Consider the following 23794-nt stretch of genomic DNA (forward strand, 5'->3'; position numbering starts at 1 on the left):
ATGCGGGTTCGATCCCAGCTGCAGTGGTCGCGTTTTGATGAAGGCAAAGTTATGAGACCCATCATGCAATATATCAAAATGTTACCGAACCCCAGGTGGCCGAAATTTCTGGAGCCCTTCACTATATGGCATCCCTCATAGCAAGAGTCACTTCTCTGTCCTTTCCATGCAAAAATAATAGAGAAATGCATTTAATAAAGAAAAGCAACTGGTGCACAATTATTAAAACATATTGCATAATTACACTGTTGCTATAAGCACACATTGTGACTTGTACTATGAACAAGACATGCACTTGGCAATGTCATTTGCTTATGAAATGCTTGTTTTTTAAATGTGTTGCATTTTCAAAACCATAATCTCGCACTTTTGGTTTTGAAAACGAATGTGCAGGAAATACAGGAGCCAATATGAAGTGAAGATGAGAAAAAAAGCTTTACTTTTTCAGCGCTTCAATACCTTCAGCATATCAACCAGGTGCCTGTTCACACTGGCACGTCTCTTCGTGCTAGGGATGTCACTTGGGTGATTCCCAAGATGTTGTTCAAAAGCACCTGAAAAAATAAAATAAAAGGAGAGACAAAAAGTAGTTTTGGGGCAATATCTCCAACTCTAAAAGCACGTTCAATGCTTGGAAAGAACAATTTACACCTGAAATGCTTTCAGGCTAATTTAATTGCGCACCTCTGTCAGCCAACCATCAACCTCCCTAGTGTCAACTAATGAGGCATGCCAGGCAGTTGAACTACTCCCGCAGTACTTCCAGCAAGAGGGTTGCTCAGAGCACATGTGCAGCCTAACCAGGATGAATGACTACTTGGGGAAGCGGTGGCATACCAACCTAAAGCAAACTACCTTGCACAGCTTTTTTTTTGGGGGGGGGGGGGGTCACAACCCTTAAATGAAACTGCCAATAAATGAAACAGTTTTCCTTGTCCCCATCGAGTTTTGTTTAAAGGGAGTCCACTGTAGTGCCCACTGGGGAGCATGTGAAAACTAATCTGCTATACAGATCTGGAGGCACATTTTCAAGTGGTTGACTTGGTGAAACAGCTATCACTGGCACACATCGCTACAAGGTAGCCACTCCTAGTCAGTGAACCTGAGAGCCAACCACTCTAGCACATGACCCCTGGATCAAAACATACGAGTGGTGTTGTGCACACCACAGGTGCTGTGCCTTCTGACACACCATGTTGCCGTATCACTGGAGCATACCCCAAACGAGCTACATGCAGTTCAGTTGAGCAATTTGAACATGCTGCCGATACTTTGCACTAACCCAAAACCACATTATGATTCATGTTTGCCATGTCAGCAATAAAGCTTATCCACCAACCAGGTTTGCCTTGCATGCAAAGCTACTGTGCTTGCAACTCACAAACCACAGCAGCACATATATGCTACAATCTTACAGAAAATAGCCTCATATACTGGGAACTTCCAGTGAAAGTGCACCTACCGAAACTTTAGCCCAAAGTGCAGCTGGCACCTAGTATGCTAGAGTAATGAGTACCGATTAGCTCAGGATGATAGAAAGACAGCTATTAAGTACAAAGTGCACCAACCAGCAAGTCACAACTGCAGCACCACCCAAAAAACATCCTTTTCCTTGCTGCCTTGGCATACGCAGCAGCCTGAGCAGTGCGCACAAACATCACAGTGCACTACTCAATTTCAGGTCATGCAATATGGGCACAATACAATTCAGCCCTTTTGCCATACCCACAGTTTGCACATCCACCTGCAAGTCTAATTCAAGAAAACTAAGCTTAATTATGACAGAAAAGCACGCACTTTTCAGAGCATCAAGCTTCACTGGTGTCAGTGCCTCCTTTTCGGTGGTCTCAGGGCCGCCCTCTTTATGCAGGTAGCGGCGGCAAGGGGCTCCAGTGACGCTCCTGTTGTACAGGTTCTGGATGCCCCAAATTGCCTTCGCTGCTTCCCGCACAAAGAGGCTATCCTTCGGTTGGTCCATGAGGTGCTGCCACTTGTCAGACGGGATCTGGACACCAGGCCTAATAAGTACCTGCATAGCCAAAGAAAAGAGTGCTATGTGCAGTAACTCCCCAATGCCGACATGTTTCACCTGAATCAAGAGATTAGATGACAGAAATGATACTTCCAAATCAGACATTTTGCATCTGCATGATGAAGCTGCAGTTTGAAACTTTATGAAAGCACCCCTGTAGTACACCGTGTACACCCTGCGGGTGTTCCCATGTCATCTAGACATTAGAACACAAATAGCAGAAGCACGCATAAAAGTAAATGCCGTTTGTACCCCTAGCAGTGTTCTTCCTTAGCAACATTAAGTTCCCAAATATCATTTACACTTTAAGACACCAAGACCTCAGACACAAGAGGGATAATTATAGCATATATGCTCACGAAATAATACTTGAAGTTTTAGTAATTCGGTACCACTCAAGTTGCTATACATTTGCAAAAAGCTGCAAAAAGAATGCAGCATAAAACACAAGGCTACCCTTTAAGGACGCAATTCAAAACATGGAAAATATGCAAGGCCTAAGTAATTATGTACCATGCAATGCGAGAAATTGGCAAAAAGATGTGATAGCTAGGTATACCATCAGTGCCTAAAACAGGCATAAAAACTACCAATTTTTTATTCCCTACAGGATATTAAAGGAATGAAACATCGGTACATTTCACCATGTGTCACTATTACCAACCTAAAAAATATTGAATGGCCATTACACTCATTCCAGGAGAATACTGGAAGGGCAAACATTTTTTTTCCAAGTGCACTGTAAAATCTTTGTAAAAAGAATACTTTACCAGGATTCGCTTTTTTTGGATTGAGATACTAATTGCAGACTGGTGCGGCCCTTGACCTAGGCATGATTATCCAACTACTATCAATAAACTCTTGGCCCAAAACAGAAAACATTGTCTTGCGTACATCAATACTCCATAAGCACCTTGAGTGTGATGTTACAAAGCAAGAGCTTCCTTGTTTGCCAAGCTAAAAAATTTATCTAGACTGCATTCTTCAATGTACAAGCCGACCCCAGGTATATCGATCCTGCGTCTTTTCAGTCAGCAGCTGAGCACCATAACTATTGAGCCACGCGGCGGCTGTTTTATCATCATCATTTATTTTACCCTTAAAGGCCTCTGTTGAGGCATTACAGAAGGGGGTGGGGGACAAAGCAAATACATTTTAAGCAAATAATTTTAAAATAAACTAAAAGCTTAATACATTCTTGTACACTAAACCACAACGCGCTCCGATTAATGGCCATTTCAGCCCACAGTGTTAGACACTCCTCACTTGAAATGCACAAAACCGCAGCGCATTTTTCATCCGATATACTTATTACAATGCAAACTGTTTTTGGCAATTTTTTGGCGGGGGACTTAAGCCAACATTCGAATTTAATTGGAGATTTTTCTATTTTGCATCTCCATTAACGAGGTTTTACTGTACACAATGGTGCATGGCATGGAGAACGCACTTTGTACAGCACTAAACATCACTGAACTTTCAGTACAGATATGCATGACCCGAATGAAGAGAGGCGCTCAGATATTGCAAGCGGCTTCGCCAACTCTAGTGTGCTTCCTTTTGTTCCCCATTAACTCTGTTCGCAAACAACACATAACACGCATAACTCAGAAAATGTGTCAAATGAGAGTTCTGCAACGTTAAAAAACATGAAAATACAACACTACCCTAAAAGCTTTTTAAACACCATAATATCCCTATGTAAACTGAAAAAGCAACACCGTCTATATGTAATGGTAATCACACGTACGTGGAGTTTAGTTGAAGAATAAGGTAAAAATCATGAAATTTTACGAAATATAGTGGCGAACTGCAATCTCAATTCATACCTGAGTGACGCACACATTGGACACCTGGTTGGTAGTGGCACTGCAGGATGCCATTTCTGCAGGTTGCAGTGCCTTCAGCAAAAAAAAGAGTATAACATGGATTAAATGTCACTGCAGTCATACAGATGTACTATCAGGAGCATAAGTGTGCGCTTCACACAGAAAGCAGCGGAGCAAGGCAAACGTGCATTGCAGTGCCATCTACGGAGAGCATCTTGGATCGAGGCAGCCAATCGGATGCTCTTTCTCATCTGTAGGCATGTCGCTCGGCTAATTTCAACATGACATGCTAAGGCTAGCCAGGATCGGTGCTACATTAATCAAGTGAGAAAGCTAAAACAAAAAAGAAAGTCACGTGCTGTTCCTATTCATCTAGCCGGAAGGCTGCGCCGAGATAGTAATGGTACCACTCATTGTCATCAAAATAAATAAATAAATAAAACATTCCCTGTGTCCCTTGGTTTCTGTGACTGTTGGCTTCTCTCATATTTATAACGAGCCCCTCATTCCCCATTCCTTGTTTGCTTAATTGCTTAGCGAGGGCCTCGGTTCTGGCAGCCTTGACGCCATAGGAAGCATAAGAGGGTTCTCACGCAGCTTCCACCCTCGCCGTTCGATGGCGTTCTACGTCACATCAGCGGTAATTCAGCACGTGCTACGTCTGCCGCTTAAGAGCGTGGGTGGCGCTGGTGAACACTCCCAAGGTTAGGTTATTTGTAAACATAAATACCCCCGAAAGCAGAAGATTTGACAGCCGTCGCCGTAGCTCAGCGGTAGAGCACCGGACGCGTAATTCGGAGGTCTTGGGTTCGGATCCCACCGGCGGCATGTGGGTGTTTTTTCTTCTGCTTTTCTAATCAATTAGGTTTAAGCAATAACATATTCAGTAATATTCTATATCGAACAACAGCACAAAATAAATAAATAAATAAAAAATTCCCTGTGTCCCTTGGTTTCTGTGGCTGTTGGCTTCTCACATCGTTGTGAATTAAGTTCTAAATATGAACTGTTTCTGCAACAAGTCAGCCACGCACACACAACCATTTTATTGTATTGTGCCATGGTGCACAATGGCTCACATATCATTCCTCAAGTGTGCAACACAAAATGAAGAGTGCCACAGGATTGCTACTGCTGCGGCACCGTCAGGCATTTTGACGAACTGGAGCAAGCTGACTGATTATGTGAAGGGAATTTATGGACTCTTTGGAGGTGAATTAAAATATATTTTGAGCACTGCTCACATCCAAACTTGGCCACAGGTGATCTTACATACGAGGTAGCCCATAATAAGCTTTGTATAGCCTCAAAAGTTGGTGTCTAAATCCCTCCAAGCTGGGAAATAGCTGTTAACAGTAAAATCATAAACGCAATGAGAAATTCTCTAAACAAACTCAATTAACTCCTGAACGGTATCTATGCCGAAGGCAGGGTCTACATCCAGGCGGCTTTGAGGCATGTCCACTGACAGTGTCCCATTCTGGAATGGAATGAAAATAATAATCATCATCAGCAGCAGCCAACTACACCCACTGCAAGGCAAAGGCCTCTCCCATATCTCTCGAATTAATCTACTCCGGTGCTGGCTATGGCGATTTTGTACAAGCAACTTAATTTTATCTACCCACCTAACGTTCTGCTGCCCCCTGCAATGCTTCCCTTCTCTCGGAATCCAGTCAGTTAGCTTAGTAGCCATCGGTTACGTATCTTTCCTATGCATTTACATGCCCTGTGCATGCACATTTCCCGATTTCGACTTAGATGCCTTTAACTTCATTTGTTCCCTGACCCACTCTGGTCTTGTCTCCTACCGTTACAACTATCTTTTTTCTTTCCATAGCTCTCTGATCCGGATCATAAAAAAGAAATGGTTTTGGTTTGGGTTTGGGAAATGGTAAGGGTTTGATGTCCCAAAGCAACTCAGGTAATGAGAGACGCCGTAGTGAAGGGCTCCGGAAATTTCGACCGCCTGAGGTTATGTAAGGTGCACTGACATCGCACAGCACCCGGGGCTCTAGCATTGCGCCTCCATAGAAATGCGATCGCCACGGCCGGATTCGAACCTGCGTCTTTCAGGTCAGCAGCCGAACGCCATAACCACTGAGCCACCGCAGCGGCTTACGAGAGGGAAATAACTCTAAGGTTAAGAATGGGGTGAAGTGCATATGGCAGGTTCTCTCGGATCATGAATGGCAGTTCACCAATATCCCTCAACAGAAAAATATACAACAGCTGTATCTTAACAGTAATCACCTATGGGGCAGTAATGTGGGGGCTAACAAAGAGGGTTCAGCTTAAGTTAAGGACAATGCAGCGAGCTATGGAAAGAAAATTTCTAGGTGTAACGTTAAGAGACCGGAAGAGGGCAGGGCAGGTGAGGGAGTGACGGGTTAATGACCTCCTAGTCAAAATTAAGAAATGGGATTCCGCTGTGTATGTTATGGGAGGGCAAGATAACCGCTGGCCCTTAAGGATAATGGAATAAAATCCAGGAGAAGGCAATACTAGCAGAGAGCAGCAGAAAGTTAGGTGGGCGGATGAGATTGGAAGTTTGCAGGGATACGATGGCCACAGCTAGGAAAGGACAGGGTTAATTGGAGAGACATGGGAGAGGCTTTTGCCCTGCAGTGGGCGTAGTCGGGCTGATGACGAGCTCACTGCGTTGTGCTGAATTCAAGCTGAATCCTTTTCGTTAGCTCCATGTTTCTGCCCCAAATGTGAGTACTGGTAAGATACAACTGTTTTGTACTTTTCTCTTGAGGGATACATGAAAACTGTAATTCATATTCTAAAAGTACCTGCCAAATGCATTCCACCCTAGTCTTATTCTAGTTATTTCACTTTTGTGGTTCATGTATGAGATAACTACCTCCCCTAAGTAAACAGTACGAACAATATGAGCAAACAATACAAAAGCTTGAGAAAATGCTTCATCAGTTAGCACCAACAAAAACCTTTTTACGGCAACACAAGCCCAGCAAATCCAAGGCATGCCTGCTTCAGCATGCTCCAACAGTGTTTATAGACCATTACCGCAGTCAATCAGTGCTAGCCCATTGTTTGAACTCCAAAAAATTTGCTAGCTGCTGTAGTGTGTTGTCACTTGGCTCCTGCTTGTACTGGGCAAACTAGCAACTAGAGTTGTGAACAAAACTTATTTCTGAGTAAAGGTTGGGCGCAATCAAGAGAGGTACTGTGACGTCTGTAAATGGGAAAGTTGGTTCAAAAATCTGAGGCCTCTTGGACATTTGGAGAGAGTTGGCATTAATTGAATTGTGACATCTGGTAAAGAAACAGCTTGACATTTTGGTAAGTGGCTGCCAAACAAAAGTAATATAATACTTTCTTCTACCTCAGAAACATATTCTCATACAAAAGGTGGCTATATAGCTTCAAATAACAATGTAAGACCTACCTCATCTGCCTGTAACTGTGGTGGCTCAGCCACGGCTGTTTGCAGGTACTGCCCGTCTGTCAAAGTAGCCTCGGTTCGGCCAGACCAATTCTCATTCTCACACACACCCATCTCACTAGTTTCAGTGACTAATTCAAGATCTGAGATGGGTTGATTCGGCTCAACAGCCCTAAGCACCAACGTGCCACTTGTAGCTTGGTCTATTCCAAACAGCCTGCGCTTGATAGCATCTTCTGGCGCTGCTCCCTACAAAAATAGAGTAGGAGGAGGTAATTAGGCATATGCATCTTGGCCCCACTGTTCTGGAATGCCCATACCTCTAGCTTTTCTCGAGAGCATCTGCACATCCTACGGAATGTGCTCATATCCTGCCGGATGCTTTCTGCAAGCAAAAACAAATGGATGTCAAATGATTACTTGGTCACAGCTTGCTAGCATCCCAAAACTGCATATGTCTATGAGAGACACTGCTGTGTAGGGTTCCAAATTAATTAAGCCATGAAGGGTTCTTTAAAGCATATCTATCGAAACACAGCCGCAGTGGATGTGATGCCAATAAGCAACTGACACTTGCAAGCAAATTTTATGCACTGTATGGGACTCAAGTCAGACCTGTACGCATCATATATATTTCGTGGCGCAAGTCGCTTACAGCGGAGAGGAAGCTATGCATGCTAGGCAACAGCTTCCAGGCTTGTCCGGCTGGTTAGTGAGTGCAAGAGCAGCGTACTTGTGGAAGACACTGCCTTGTGCCGGTAGCTTATACTTCGTGGTGCATAATTTAGGAAGAGAGATGGCAGCACAATCTTTTTTCCATTGAATAGTAGCCTACTCTACTTTATATAGGTTATCTACAATGAAACAGACGTTTGGAGCTAGAAAGCAATCAAGCAGTTTTTAAATCCAGATCTCTCCACAAAACTCTGAAAACATGAAAAAAAAATTGATGTAAGCTTGAACACCTAAAGGGGCATGGTACTGCAACTATTGTGATTAAATTCCCAAAGATCTACAAGAGGATGGGTAGTGCAGCAAACAATGAAGAGCACATTTTTTTATGACCTTATATTAATCTCAATTTACTCTCTCCTAATGACCTACAATACTGCTCTCGCCTTCCCTAGGGTTAACGTGTACAACCATGCATTTTGCTTTCTTTATTTTCTCAGAGAGGTCATTGCAAACACAACTCTACACACTGTTTACTACATATAATCAAGTTCTCAACACAGCTACAGATCCACTTGACAAATAGTCTTACAACTAGATAGAGGTTGGACTTTGTTTTTATTTTTTTTAAATTGACCATACTTTTGCAATTCTTACTTCAGTGCGCAATTTTTATTTTTTTTTCAGCAAATATAGTTTTTATTTGCAGGAACTTTTTTTTCCCCAGGGATAAAGTCACAGTATATTTTAACCATTTTTTCAGCACTGGCATAAATTTTACCTGCAATTAACGCACATATCGTCGTACATACAGCTGTGCTTGTCGCAGAGGTCTCCATTTAAAATACCAGCAAAAGTCAAATGATAGAACCATCAGACAAACACAAACTGGGCTGTCACTAGAAAAGTGGCAAACTGGGCTCTCATGTTATCCTTAGGCCATTGCTCACAGTTGACAAAGAGGGTGACAAATCACATGGTCCAAGTGTTGACTGCAGCGATGAAACTGCTGTTGAACCATTGAGGTAGACAGAAAATGGTACTTTTTCATGAAGCTTGCTCAAGACCCTCAAACATGGCGTAGACAAGCCCACTTAACCAAGCAGCAGCCTTTATATGCCATGGCACTGAACAGCACTAGCCTAGACGTTTGGCGAAGAGAGGAGCCTCCTGATTTGTAGAGGCATGTAAGGCAGCGAAACAATGTCCAAAAATGCACAACTGCACCCAACAGCAACACCACCCCACCATGCCCTTGGTTTTAATACCTTTTTATTTTCTCCTTTGAGTGTAACTTCTACTCAATGGCCAGCAAGCTGCAGCATACATGTCAAGAATACTAAGGTTTTTTGGTTAAAAGTGAATTGCAAAAAATCATTTTGATATAAGTCCAACCTCTACCCATAACCAAAAACACGAAATGCAGCAGCGCTGCTCATGTTTTTAATAACTGTGCAGCTTACTGAGTTATGGATGCAACTGATTTAGATTAACTACATTAGCAAAAACCAGTAATGCACCACACTGCGTTACCAATACAGCTTACAGTTCCTCTCCCAGAAAGTATTGATGATGAGTTTTTGTACTGCAAGGGCATCTGTGGTCAAAGAGTGCCAAGACTTATGGTGTTTTCAGCTACCAAATGCATGGTCAAAGATTTATTTCCCCAGCATATCACCCAAAGCACATCGAATACCAGGCCAGGGAAAGCTTGCATCGAATGTATCACTGGTAGATACCTGGGGGCACTGGGGATCAAAACCCACATTTCCTACATGTCCCCTCCTAGAAAGTAACATTACGGACAATAGGCACGCACAAATAGGTGAGGAGACATCAGCGTCCCCTTATAGGCATGTGGAGGAGGGAGGAACAAATATTGTTGCATTTTCTTCTGTTTCTCCCACAAGGCCGGCACTGAAATGTGCTGTTGGTGCCGCCCCCTTCCCTTTTGGAAACACTTGTGTACATATTTTACCATTAAGGATGCACAACAACGCCACATGCAGGTGGTGCAACACTATGTGTTAATGTCTTATCCATTCCTTTAATGACTTCCTGTTTAAGGTTGTCGTTTCTGTGGCGCTCCTGTGCAAGCTTTTTTTTTTAACACAGGAACTTCATTCTGAAGTTTCTTTATGATTTTTCCTTTTGGAGAAAGGGTTTCTCCGCATTCCTCTTCAGATGAATTGCTCTCGACACCAATTTCCATGAGCCTTTTTCTTTTTGCCATCTTCTTGCGGGTATTCCTTTCTTTTTGGCTCAGCTCCCGCTGAAATTCATGACAAGTGACGACAAAAATGCCACATTAAAATTAACACCTATAAAACTCAAGAACTAAGCGGCTTTTCCGTGCCAAAGGACCTCTTTCCAGCCAATGGAGTCTGTCGATTCTCATGAACCTCTAGTGTGGTAGTGCAGGAAGCAGCAGACTGCCACTTCGTGCACTGCTCCCTGCACTGTCACATTAGCAGGTTCATGAGAATCAGCCAGCACCGCTGGCTGGAAGGGGATCCTTTGGTACGGAAAAGCCGCTTCGTTCTTGAGTTGTATCCGACTACAGTTGTTTAAGATTGCAGATCAGGTTGCACATTTTCGTTAACTGATGAAATTATTATTAAAAACTGTGCCAACTGTATTACCTAAAATTTGTCTTCAGATCTTGGTAAAAAATTGGTTTTTAAAGAAAGCGAATGATGCAGTAATCTCACTTATCTCGGTGGACACCCAAACTGCAGCCTAAGGGAAGGCATAAAGAAAAAAAAGAAAGGAAGAAAGGAAGAAAGAGGTGCTGTAGTGGAGGTCTTGGGAATAACTTCGACCACCTTGGGATACTTTAACTTGCTGAAATTATTCCCAAGATAAAATTTTTGGCAATGCACTGTTATCAGGTTCAGGCAGTGACTACAGCAGGCAGGCATATGTGGGTCTCTGGGCAGGGTTATTGGAATAAGACAAGAGGTGCTGTCTCCCCTGTCACATGACAAACTTGACATAATTTTCACCAAACAGCACTGCCCAAACTTAATACCATGCTTCTAATGCATGCACAGCAATAAATTCTTCAATGAAAACATCAAACCTTTCCAAAATACACCTTAAAAATCATGCTATAGTGAATCTGAAGGAAATTATAGGAAAACGCTACCAAGATATCAAACATGCAGAAGCACATGCAAGTCTGAGACACAATCCCAGGGACTATCAAATTATAAAAAGGTAAGAGGTCAGCAACGCCAAAAAGTAAAGTACTGCGTTAACACAGCTCTTTCTACCAATGAAAACATGCGTTTGCTTACAAACCAACCAAATTCTTCATGCTAAGGGGAAGCAAACACCCTAACTGTATGGCGCTGAGGACAAGCATTGAAATGAAATGCAGGCAATTGCGCAGAGTAGTGACTTTTTGAATAATGCACTAGTAGGTGTTGTGTGGCGATATATGATCAGCAAATGCAACTAACATTTTCTGTTAAACTACAAAAAGATCAGATCTGAGCAGACATCATCTGTGGAAGCGAATGCGTGAATTAGTTATGATTGGTGTTCACCAAAGAAAAGAAATAGCAGCACAAGACACAAGCACAAACCAAAAACGGAACACATCAGAGTGTGCCTGTCTCACACAATATGGTAGTGTGCACCCTCGTTTTGTCCCTCTCTGGTGACTGATTGATGGGGTTTAACGTCCCAAAGCGACTAAGGCTATGAGAGACGCCGTAGTGGAGGGCTCCGGAAATTTCGACCACCTGGGGTTCTTTAACGTGCACTGACATCGCACAGTACACGAGCCTCTAGAATTTTGCCTCCAAAGACATTCGACCGCCGCGGCCAGGATCGAACCCGCGTCCTTCGAGTTAGTAGCCGAGCACCATAAACACTGAGCCAACGCGACGGACTATCCTGCTGTGTTCTTGTGCTGTGGTAGATGTAATTAGTTGGATATCACGTTAAATTTGATGAATGACAGGGGTACATGCCATGAGGTTCTTGCTTAACTTGTTTGCAGAATGTTGACTATCCCGCATTTGTGACAATAGCTTTCACAGGTATGCCCACTTGTATAATTGGACCACAAGCCGAAAGCTGTCATTTATGCACTTGCATATAACCACTACGCGATTTCACTATTTAAATTTGAAACTAGCCTCACCACAAACTTACCTTTTCAGACGTTCCGCACACTGGTCCATCAAAGACACTGTCGGGCCACCGAATGCGTCTCTTTTGCAACCTTCGGGCCAGTTCCTGTTTTGTCACTGAAACCAGGGTCATGTATTTCACATAGGGATTTTCCCAACGTTGCACATTGCAGTAAAATCTGTTCATGCAAGCAGTGAGCTGCTATAAGGAATGTCATTAGAACACCAAGGGCATAAAGGCTGGTGAATACACACACCAAGCACAAACACAAGTGCACTACTGCATTCATCACTGTTTATAAAAAAATGCATAAGTAATATTGATGTCGAAAGTCTCTAGGATGCCTCAAAAGCATGCATAAGTGGTATGTATAAAAACAATCATGTCATCTGACTGCCACACTTTAAAGTATGTGAGTCAAACTTCCACCATCACACTGGCTAACATAGGTATCAACTGCTCACACAAGTCCTGGAGATTTCTGTCCCGGATAGTACACAAGCAATGTTTCACATAACTTCAGCCAAAGCTTTAAAAGAAGTGCAACACCATAAAGGGGTGAAACAAAGGACTTATTGTTTGTGACTACGTTGCACAGCTTTCAGTACTTGTAATTTCAATATTCAGTTTGAGACCAAGCAGAAAACAAAAATGCGAATGGAGGCCACAAACAGCCTATTCAGTTTGTTGTAGCAACATACTTCCTGCACCACTTTTTTTACAACATCAAAAGGATACGCCTTAAAATTAAAAATACCCCGCCACTGCACTCTCGCATTACTGTAGCACTCTACCTACTGACCAGCGCGCTGGGTAACAAATAAACAGAAGGAACAACCAACGCTCACTTCAATCAGCTCCCAATGATAAACAAAAAAATATACTGAGGCTGCATTGAACAATAACAATGTCACTTCACTGCTTTCCCTTTCTTGACTTTCAAGTGACGACTCGGCTTACAATGGGCTACCTATCAGATGGAGGTGCACCCTCTTACAGACAGAGGTGCTGATGCACTTCTAGGGCGACGCTGACAGTGCTCCAACATGATGCCAAAGAATATCTTTTTCACATATCTATGTTACGTGCAACGCCCTGTATAGGAGCACTACAAGATATGCATGCATGCAACATCACAAAGAAAAAACAAAAAGAAAGGAAAACAAAGAAGGCCAGTGGGCCCTCGAGGTGCTGGGATTTCGGCATGTAATCAATCGCAACTTGGGCAACTTGAATACTGGGCAAGCACGACGGGGCTTTTCTGACAGGAACGTTTAAAGCGGGGTGATGGCACATGCTCAACAACGCAGCCCACTTGGAGCACATGCAGCGGCCTGTTGTAAATAGCTCTTCATCGCCATGGGTTAACAAAAAAAAAAGCACTGCGCATTAAAATTATGCGCCAAACGCATACAACTGCAGACATAAAACTTACCGGCCAGTTCTTCGATGTGCCCAACGTAGTAGCCCTCGTCGTCTTTGGTTGTTTTATTGGCGCACCAATAAACCTGCTTATTTTTCGCCAATTCCTTGACGGACTGTGGGCTGTAGTTTTTTATGCACGAAACACTAACTACAGCTTTACCTCCATCTTCGTAAACCACATAGGCAAACTGTGGCTTTTCCATTTTTACAAATGTGCACAGTCAAAAGCTCCAAAATACGACGCACGCCGACCGAGCAAACCACGATGTCTACAGAACTGTCTGAGGCTATGGATGGCTTCGGCTTGTTTGGTTTTTCATGCTTTCCGCGACATTATGTCGTCTGCTTCAGACAGGAAGACTCGTTCATACTGTGCGGTTTGTCGTGTTGTTCACAGAAAAAGAATTCCCTGCTATTATTCCAGAGGAAACAGTATATGTGCACAGTTCGTGTTATATTACGTGCAAGTGTGCAAGTGCTCATGAGTCTCAACGGGTCAACAGTCATGGTCTACCACGCAACAGTAAGCTGAGCCTTAATTTCAGGCCGCAGTTTTATCAACTGAATAGCACGCACCCTCCCGACTAACAAAAAAATAAAAAAGGAGGGAAGCCAGATAAACAATTAAATATAACTTAATCGAACGTGTCTGGATCTTCATTCTGTGTAGGTGTTGTTGACGCTTTGTGCTGAGATTAAAGTGGTAGAAAAATTGCATTCGTACCAGCATGTGCCGCAATGACATTAACGCATGCGTACACACAAACACACATAGGGAGAAAGAGAGAGAGAGAGAGACAGACATACACAAGTCACGACGACCTACATAATTGGAATGTGCCTGCTTTCAACATCTCACGCCCGATTGTGCACACATATACTTGCACGAAGAACATGACAGTCACGGCGGATATGACTCGAATATAGCGCTGTGACAAACGGGAATTTTGGTAGTAATATATAAGTTTTGCATGCATGACGTTCTCGCAAAACCACTATTAATAGTTCTCTAACACAGTTTCTGCTAATGTATAAGCCGCACACCATCAATTATGACATTTCATTACTTAGTCAACTGCGCCTTTAATATACATATTTTTTTGCGAGCGAGAGCTTGGGAGTGGTGTGAGGGATCACTTAAACCAAATATCGGTGCCTTGCAAGGCAAGGACCACGACGCGGATCCACAGGCAGACGAATAATGTTTATCATTTATCCTCCTCAACCACCTCGTCTGAGACAACGAACTGCTTAGTTTTTAGCCAACGCATCATAATCATCATATTATCTGATCTGTAATGTCCACCCTTTATAAAGAGACAAACATTGGTGTTTATCGTCATTTTAAGGCGAAAGCCTTTAATGCCTCATACTGTCGTTAGCAGACGCGTCGGCAGCCGTGTCGACAGACGCGTCGGCAGAAGTGTCGACAGACGCGTCGGCAGCCGTGTCAGCAGAAGTGTCGACAGACGCGTCGGCAGGAGTGTCGACAGACGCGTCGGCAGCCGTGTCGACAGACGCGTCGGCAGATTCGTCCGCCTTCCGGCGTCACTGCTTAAAAGGCTCAAGGTTCCAGCATGCATAAAGGCGCATCTAGTGAATGCATGGGCTTCATAAATAAAATAAAAGGAGTAAAGTCAGGAAAAGGGAAATAAAAATAAAAATAAGAAAATAAACAAAAATAAAAAGAAAATAAAAATAAGATGTCGAATAAAAATAAAAAAACAACAAAATTAAGAAAAGGAGCAACAAATAAATTGTAAACAAAATATGAAAAATAAAAAAGTAAATAAAAACAAACAGTGGCCAGGAAATGCTTTCACCTTGCAGCACTTTAGAGACCCAAAGTGCCCCCTGAATTTTCATTCCTTTGTCGCTACCGTCGTTGCGCCATACCGTCTTTGCTGCAACCATAACCGCTTGCTGCGTTTGTTATTAAGCCAGCAAGCAGCAAAATGAGTCTTCGTCCCACGAAAAAGACACGTAAGCGCTATCTTGACAAAGATGAACCATTTGTCGTGCCGAAGTCCACGGATTACCAGAAAAAGCAGCGAAAACGAGCAGTTCTTGCCGGGGAGACAGCGTCAAGAGGCGATCCTTCAGAACGCGCTCATGGTGCCAGTAGTTCGACCGCGGACAAAACGTCGTCAGTTTCGACATCTGCTCCTTCAGGTGAGCACTGTGTTGAAGGCGTCTACAAGGGCGGCCCCTTTGTAAGTGATGAACACGCGGGAACATGCAGCCGTGTACCGGCGCAGCCGTCGTCCAGTGCCAGCAGTTCGACAGCGAACACAGGGCCATCTCTCTCGACACCTGCTCCTTCCGGCGGGCGCAGTGCTGAAAGGATCTATGAGGGCACCCTTGAAAGTGGCACTGAACACGTGGAGGAATGCGATCGTGTACTGGCTAGCCGTCGTCCGGTGTGAATACTCCTGTTTCAGGCTACAGAACCGAAGTGGCCAATGAGGGCATCCCCGGGACTGAGCGCACAGTTGAACCAGTTGAACCTACTTATGAACCGCGTCATCCGTCGCCATCGAGCTCCAGATCTACATTTTCAGGTGACTATGCTGAATGGTCTGATGAGGACATCCCAACTCATGAAAGTGACAGTGAACACATGGAGGACGACGACACAAGTGGCAGTGAATCTGAGGAGGAAGCCGAAAACCTAGATTCACTGTTGGATCAAAATGAGCTCCTGGCACCTGGCTTTGCTGATTTAGATTCAGCAACGTTACCTGGCTCTACGACAATCAAGGCAGCTGCAATTGTAATGATCATGACCTTTGTTGTTGCTCATGGGCTTACTTGGGTTGCTTTGGATGATCTGCTGGCTCTCATTGATGGCCTTTTTGGCTTTAGAGGAAATGTGCTCCCGCGATCAAAACACTTGTTTAGGAAGCTATGGGCTTCAAGAGCAAAGCGGGTCGCGAAGCATTTTTTTTACTGCAGCGTCTGTGGCAACCTGCTCAAGCCAGTGAGTGGGACATCCAAAATGAAGTGCTCTGCCTGTGTCCTGGCAAGTGATGTGAGATCCCTCAAGGCGAAGGGGAATTTTTTTGTTATTATGGATTTAAAGGAGCAGCTGAAGACTTTGATAGCAAGAACAAAAGCTGGTCTCTACAGAAACCTTGTTAATTTGAAAGAAGATGTTTAAAGATCAACAACGACCCTGAGAGACATCACAAGTGGCAGCATTTGCAGGGAGCTACGCCAGAGTAATCAGCTGAACTGGATGGACCTGACGCTAACTGTCAACACAGATGGAAGCCCCGTCTTCAAATCCTCTTCATCATCAGTGTGGCCCATACAGTTTTTGGTTAACGAGCTGCCACCCAGTCTCAGGATGAAAAACTGTTTGGTTGGTGGCCTTTGGTTTGGAAGGCACCCTGATATGACCCTGTTCATGACGAAATTTGTTGATGAAGTGAACAGAGTGGGTCGTGTTATCTGGGATCAAGCTTCAACGACAATGAGATCAGCACTGTATGCTGTATGCTGTTGCATAGATGCTCCTGCTCGGGCTGCCGTTTGCAACATGGTGCAATTCAACGGAATGTTTGGCTGCCCCTGGTGCTACGCCTGTGGAGAACACTTCGAAGGTAAAGTACTCTGATAAGTTCGATGTATTTATTAGGTCACCTGTTGTTATACGAGCATGTTGTTAAATAACGTCTTTAAGTAATTCTTTCCCTTGCCTTGCAAGAAGATTGCATATCTTCTGGCAGCAGAACTTTCGCATCAGGAGTGCACATATAAAGTATAGAATTTGCTATAGGTGTAATGGGCATTTTATCTTAATAAATTGAAGATATAGAGTTTATGCACAATTTGTTTACAGCATAACGGGCAGTTCTGTGCTAATGTTATGCCCTGCACCTTTGACCCTACCCTGAATGCGAGTCTTTTCTTCTAGGTTAGCCAATCCACTGAATGCCTTTTCATACTTCTGCTGCCCTCACAAGGCAAATATATTGCACATAAACTTCATTCATTCATTTCTTCGAGTTCTCGAAACTTGTCAAAGGGTTTGCCTTTGGTAAGTTCTCTCCTTTGCCTTTGCAGCAGTTCTTCATAGCCAACATGAAGACATGTAGACATTGAGAAGACATGGCGAAAGACCTACTTAGTCTTTACTCATAGCTTTTGATTTTGTGCAAAAGCTAATGCACTGTACATGCTCGTGTACTTTTAACGTTAACAAGTATGCGTCGTATGTCGGGTACATGCAAACTGATGAGCTCGTGCAGGCAGTTTTCATTGTTCTTCAGCTTCTTGCACAGGCAAAATAAAATGGCCATTGCTGTCGTCATGCTGTGCGGAGCTGTGACTGAACTCTAATCATGTGTTTTTGAGTTCACCTTAGAAGGGAAGACTCTTAGGCTGTTTTTGTATAACTGTCAGCTTTTGGAAGCTGTTAGTATCAAAGATGTGCTGCTAAAAATTACGGTATGTTTGGGCCCGTAAATTTTCAGGAAAAAATATATACTAGTGGTAGCCTTAGTTTGTTGGTGACAGTAGTGTATCAGTGGGAAATGTTCTCTTGCTATAATATTTGGTTTGGTTTATTGGGGTTTAACGTCCCAAAGCGACTGAGGCTATGAGAAACGCCGTAGTGCGGGGCTCCGGAAATTTCGACCACCTGGGGTTCTTTAACGTGCACTGACATCGCACAGCACACGGGCCTCTAGAATTTCGCCTTCAAGAAATTCAGCCACCGCGGCCGGGATCGAACCCGCGTCTTTCATGTCAGCAGCCGAGCGCCGTAATCACTGAGCCACCGCGGCGGGGCTGAACCCTGCTTACCCCACAAGTCACTTGTATTTTCTGCGATGTTATAAAATCAAAGTCTGTTTATTTCAGGTGGGCAGCGATACATGCAAGCCACGGTGAATGACGAGCGGGCACCAAAGGGAATGCTTCGAGAAATGAAGATTGCTCTCGAAGTCAACGAAGCAGTAAATGGAGTGAAGGGGCCATCGCCACTTGCTCACTTGAAGCACTTCAACGTGGTCTTTGGGCAGACAGTGGAGTACATGCACTGCGTGCTCCTTGGCGTCACCAGGTGCCTCACTGATAACTGGCTTGACTCTTGCAACAGCCAAGAACCCTTCTACATAGGTAGGTATTACTGTACTAATTCGTGTTACTGCATGCATACAAGCTTCTCAGTTTTGAGGGGTGTGATACGCACCAACGGTGGTAGTTCGGCCTCCTTGTCATCGTTGATGCATGGTATTGATGGAGCATTGAAGCTAGCACAGCACATGTGCATGCGGAGCTTGTGAACTCTACTGTCCACACTCTGCCTATACACAGTATCTGTGCGGAAAGCAGCCAGCCAGTTGGGCAGGCAGTGCCTGTCACGTGACTGATGGGGCCAGCAGGGCATACGGCATGATTGGCATTCAAATTTCCCAAATTGCTGCCATTAGTAGTTCAGCAAACGTGCATACATTATATCTGTTGTTAGTGCTGCCCCTGGCTTGCACCTCTCATGCCTTTCCTTCCACAGTTGCTTCACTCTTTCCTTCTTTTGCCTAGCTGGAATACACACATATTATGATTGACATTGAACCCCAGTAAGAGCGTGCTTGGTTGGTGGTTACGTACTCTGAATGCGGCTTTTTCTAATTTTTTGGGTTGCCACTTTCGAGGTATGGGGTAGGGGGTGTCACAGATGTCTTGCAGCTCTTTTGTTGCGGCAAGCATGAGTTTGACAAGTGTCGCTAGTTTACAGCACCTCCTTGTTCACTGTGAGTGGGGCAGCCATGGTTGTTTGTTTTATCTTGGACGAAATGACACTGCCATCATACATGTTTTAATGGTAGCACTGGCCTCTGATAGGCAAGTGCTCGTTATAACTGTAATCATTATAAGTGGGCTCAACTAGTTATGTCTGATGGTCAAGCATTAACTGCAGTACATCTGCTCTTAGGATTCCTGAACTAAATACCCGTTGTTATCAGGAAGCAAGGTCATTAGGGTAGGCATACCTTTATGATTTGTTCCCAACATGAATGCTTCAGCTTCGTGCTATCTTCATTCTTATGGCACACAGCAACAACATTGCATTGAAAAAGCCACAGGCTCAGTTTGGAATATGCTGCTGTTTAATGGTTTGCAAGCGGTGTTGTTTGGCTGGCTCATTCAATTACTTGCATTTAAATTGCACATCTCTTCCTTTTTGCTTCAGGGCGCCCGACAACATTGGAGCAGCTTGACAACAGGTTGCTTGCCATCAAGCCCCCACACTGCTTCACAAGGCTGCCACGTTCGATTAAAGAACGCTGCCATTGGAAGGCAAGCGAGTGGCGGCACTGGCTGCTGTTTTATGCTGTGCCATGTTGTTTAGGCATTCTTCCCCAGCGGCATTTAAATCATTTCATGCTGCTTGTGGAAGCAGTCTTCACACCTCTTTTGGAAGAGTTGACTGATGAACAGCTGCATCACGCTGGTAAGTTTATACATTTTATTGGCTGTAAAATTGTATTGCATTTATAACGTTACAAAAAGGCATTGAGCTGCAAATTGCACGTATGTAAGCATTCACAGCGAATTGTACAGATGAGAAAGGGAAGTTGTGAAACATGTTTGGCAGCATGACTTCAAATGTACAGTAACTGTGTTAGAATGATAGAGAATGATAGAATAGAGGTGGAATGATATTATGTAAATGGGAGCAATAAATAAAGCATCGACCACTCAGCATGTACCACTCGCACATGTCTCACATAAAGTTTGATATAGTAGTAGTGCTCAAAACAGGGACGACAAGATAGAAGAAGATAACACAAGCGCTAGCGCCTGTGTTGTCTTCTTCTATCCTGTCGTTCCTGTTTTTAGTGCTACTGCTTTGTCCTTCCAGTGTAAACACCAACTAGTCCACTGCTTTAAATCACGTAAAGCTGTCATGACTGAGAGTCTATCATCATCATGAATGAATGCACAAACTTTGTTGAGAAGCTCATTCACAAATACGAGTTCTTTGCCGCATGTTCCCCAAAAATATTCAAAGGAGGAATTATTCATCAGCGTTAACTTCCATAGGACATAACCATGTTATTTTGATGGAATTGCTACTGACCTTCAGCCACTTTTTAGTTTGGTAAACATTAAGATGAGAAACTGGAACCCACCTGGTTTCAAGAAAGAAGATGAAGCTGCTGAGATAGGGGTCCCTTCTTACCTCAAGACTTTTCTTGATAAAGGTGCTGTCTGAATTTCAGAACTCATCCGAGGTCAGGGAGCATTGAACAAAGCTTGCTATTGAACTTAGACTAGTGCTGAAGTTTAAGCTTCTGGAAGTGGGCACAAGGTTATGGTAGGGATTGTGCTGATGCCGCGTTTCCTGATGTTGATGGGATGAAATTGCCAGTTCGAGTAAAGCAGCATATTGATTTAGCGAGTTCGAACTAATGCGCTTTCACTCTATATGATATAAAATTGCTTGAAAATGGCGACATCATAATCCTTTTACCATGCACGCTGTGGCAGTTCCTCTTCAGAAGCAAAAAAAATAGGCAATCAAATGAATATTAAGATGCCTTTTACAGTGCAATTAAGCAAGTCTAGCAGTTTTGATTTTGCTTCATTTGTTAGGTATTGCAAGAAATGTTTTGTAAATGGTAAAGCACGCCCGATTTGTTGGAACAGTGGTGTGATAGAGCGCAATCAGAAGGAAACACTTAAAAGATTAGGTTTTGTGCGGAAATCTTTCACAGTGAGCATGGCTGCTCTTTTGTGCAGGTCGCTTGCTGCAAGAGTTTTTGTCCAGGACAAGAACACTCTACGGCCCACGTATGATGACTTTTAATGTGCACCAGCTGCTTCATCTTGTGACAGCTGCAAAAAACTTTGGACCTTTGTGGGGCCACAGCGCATTTGTCTTTGAAAGTGGAAACGGCAGACTTGTGAAGACAATAACAGGTGCAAAAGGGATACCAAACCAGGTTGTGGAACGCGCGGTGATGCTGCAACAACTGCAGCTCATGACGACACTGCACATTTTCGAAAGAAAAGTGCAGGAATTCACCAATGCCCTACTGGCTAAGCCTTTAATTGCTGCTGCTACGCATATTGATGGCGCATGTCTTTTGGGCTATTTCAACCGCACGCCTAGCCTGTCAGCGGAGGAGACCATTGCCCTGAATGCTATGTTCAGTCGTGTCATTGCTGTAAATGAACACTTTCGTTTTGCTTTTAAGGGAACAGTGTTGCACAGCAGAATGTACAGAAAAGCAAAAAAAACCAACAGCACAGCAGTGAGAGCATTAGACAATGACTACTTTGTCATTGACAGGATTTTTGAAATAATTCACGACTGTTGTGAAGCCACTAGTGCTGTTTTTTTTGTAAGAAACTGGTTTGTATAGATAGCACACACAGGCTCCCAGGACATATTAGCGAGTATTTTTTTGTCTTTTATGACTACTCCTTCTGTTTTGAAATTGAGTGACATCCTTGCACCATGCCTTCTGATTGAATTACCAGCTGATGATACAGCATATATATGTGATTTGCCCAACCTTATTGAGCGTGACTGACATCTCAGCTAAAAGAATGCGACCAATAGAACATGACAAAAGCTGGCCAGAACCAAGAACCTCTTTCAGTGCAGTGGTACAAAATGCAACGTATAAATATGATTGATGAATTTTAAATGAAAAAGCAAAACTGTGGGCTATTGACGGTTGCTTCTGGGGGGCTATGGAGTAATTTCAACCACCTGGGGATTTTTAACATGCACCGACATCGTAGAATGCGTAGACAATTTTGCATTTTGGCCTTATTAAAATGCAGCCGCTATGGTTCGGATTAGACCCACGGCCTTGGGCATATCATCATCATCAGCCTGACTATGCCCACTGTAGGGCAAAGGCCTCTCCCGTGTCTCTCCAATTAACCCTGTCCTTTGCCAGTTGCGGCCACCATATTTCCGCAAACTTCTTAATCTCATCCACCCACCTAACTTTCTGCCGCCCCCTGCAAGCTTGCCTTCTCTTGGAATCCATTCCATTACCCTTAAGTACTTAAGTACCAGCAGTTATCTTAGACTGAATTTCATATTCACCAAGCCGCCGTTGCAGTCAAAAAATAAAGAAGGAAAGGATTGATGATGATGGATTTTTGCAGCGCAAGACAATCTGTGGCCAAAGAGCTCCATGTCAGAGGGTACTTTTCTTCTACTCAAGGTGGGGTCAAAGACCCATTTGCCAAGTATTTCATCCTAAATAAGTCGAGCACCAGACCAGGAGAATTCTTGTACCCATTGTATCACCGATGGGCACCCGGCAACACTGGGGATGAAACTCCGCACCTTCCGCATGTGAATCAGATGCTGAGACCACTAAGCCACCGCTGCAGTAAAGAAAGAAAGGAAAAACAATCGGACAGTTGCTGGTGTAGAAAATGTCTTGCGGTTACAGTAGTGTTTTCTTCATCAAACTAGCTTCGGAGAACATTTGGCCTGGTGAAGGAAAAGTGGTGGGTAGGCTAAAATCAGGTTATAGGTTAAATATGCAAGTATTTTTGTGCCATGTAGTGTGGCTATAGTTTATTGGGTGCAGTTACACTCAGTAAAGTTTGCAACTTGCCAGACGTCCGAGCTTACTTTCAGTAAAATGTGGGAGCCTAGTGGGGTTGAATAGTTAGGCATCTAGCTTCTAATTCAAAAGTTTGAGCTCATTGTCATGGTGCATTCAGTTACTGTAAAGTGCAGGCTGCTGTACTGTTTCACAAGAAGGTTGAAGATCCTAATGGCCAGTTATACCTCTGTTTTGAAACTAAAGTGTTGAGAGGAATGGCCATTGTAATAATGCGAGTCCGTGGAAGCAGAAGCATTTTCTAATTCTTTGTATCCTATCTGATGGTACACTCCAAAGAGTACATTAGCTACTTAAATTTTGTGCTGTTTAAACTTTTCTCTGCTTTAATTTCTTTTCAATCTTTTGTATCACTGAACTGTAATATGATGGGACCTCATACCGGTTTGTTTTTTGGGATTTGTTTTTGTAGCAATTTTTCTCTTGTGTTGTATGTGTGTGCAATGTGGTTCATGCGCTTTTCATTTTTGTATGTTATGTCCTCTATTTAATTAACCAAATATTGTTTATATGCTTCCTACGTTTACTCCAATTACAAATCCTAACATCTTCTCAGCACTTGGCTTTCCGTGCTTCTGAACTCTGTTTGGGCAAACTGTGCTGGTACGACATTTCTGGTCCAGTGACTTTAAAATATTGCCACGCGCCTAATGCGCCGCGCGGCCTCCGCGCT

At 43.6% G+C, this 23794-nt stretch overlaps 1 protein-coding gene and 1 pseudogene across 1 annotated transcript; one reads left to right on the top strand and one right to left on the bottom strand.

Moving 5' to 3' along the window:
• Positions 1 to 444: 444 nt before the first annotated feature.
• On the bottom strand, positions 445 to 14163 carry LOC149355487 (uncharacterized). The gene is made up of 6 exons (XM_089576126.1): positions 13524 to 14163; positions 12110 to 12204; positions 7277 to 7522; positions 3862 to 3933; positions 1798 to 2029; positions 445 to 554 (listed from the first exon to the last, which is right to left on the bottom strand). Exons 1-6 carry the CDS (start codon positions 13714 to 13716, stop codon positions 445 to 447), a joined length of 948 nt encoding a protein of 315 aa, XP_089432252.1. The 5' UTR covers positions 13717 to 14163.
• LOC149355488 (uncharacterized) lies at positions 13779 to 22062 on the top strand (annotated as a pseudogene).
• The last annotated feature ends 1732 nt before the right edge of the window (positions 22063 to 23794 follow it).

The sequence above is a fragment of the Amblyomma mixtum genome, chromosome 3 (assembly GCF_055824585.1).
Source record: "Amblyomma mixtum isolate Tamu chromosome 3, ASM5582458v1, whole genome shotgun sequence".
Classification (NCBI taxonomy): Eukaryota; Metazoa; Arthropoda; class Arachnida; order Ixodida; family Ixodidae; genus Amblyomma; species Amblyomma mixtum.

Excerpts from the sequence above, each read along its gene's own strand:
- LOC149355487 (XM_089576126.1), bottom strand. The coding sequence starts at position 13,716 with ATGGAAAAGCCACAGTTTGCCTATGTGGTTTACGAAGATGGAGGTAAA. Across the intron at positions 3,934-7,276 it reads CACAGTTACAGGCAGATGAG|GCACTGCAACCTGCAGAAAT; the intron begins GTAGGTCTTACA and ends TTTTTGCTGAAG. Across the intron at positions 2,030-3,861 it reads CCAATGTGTGCGTCACTCAG|GTACTTATTAGGCCTGGTGT; the intron begins GTATGAATTGAG and ends TTGGCTATGCAG.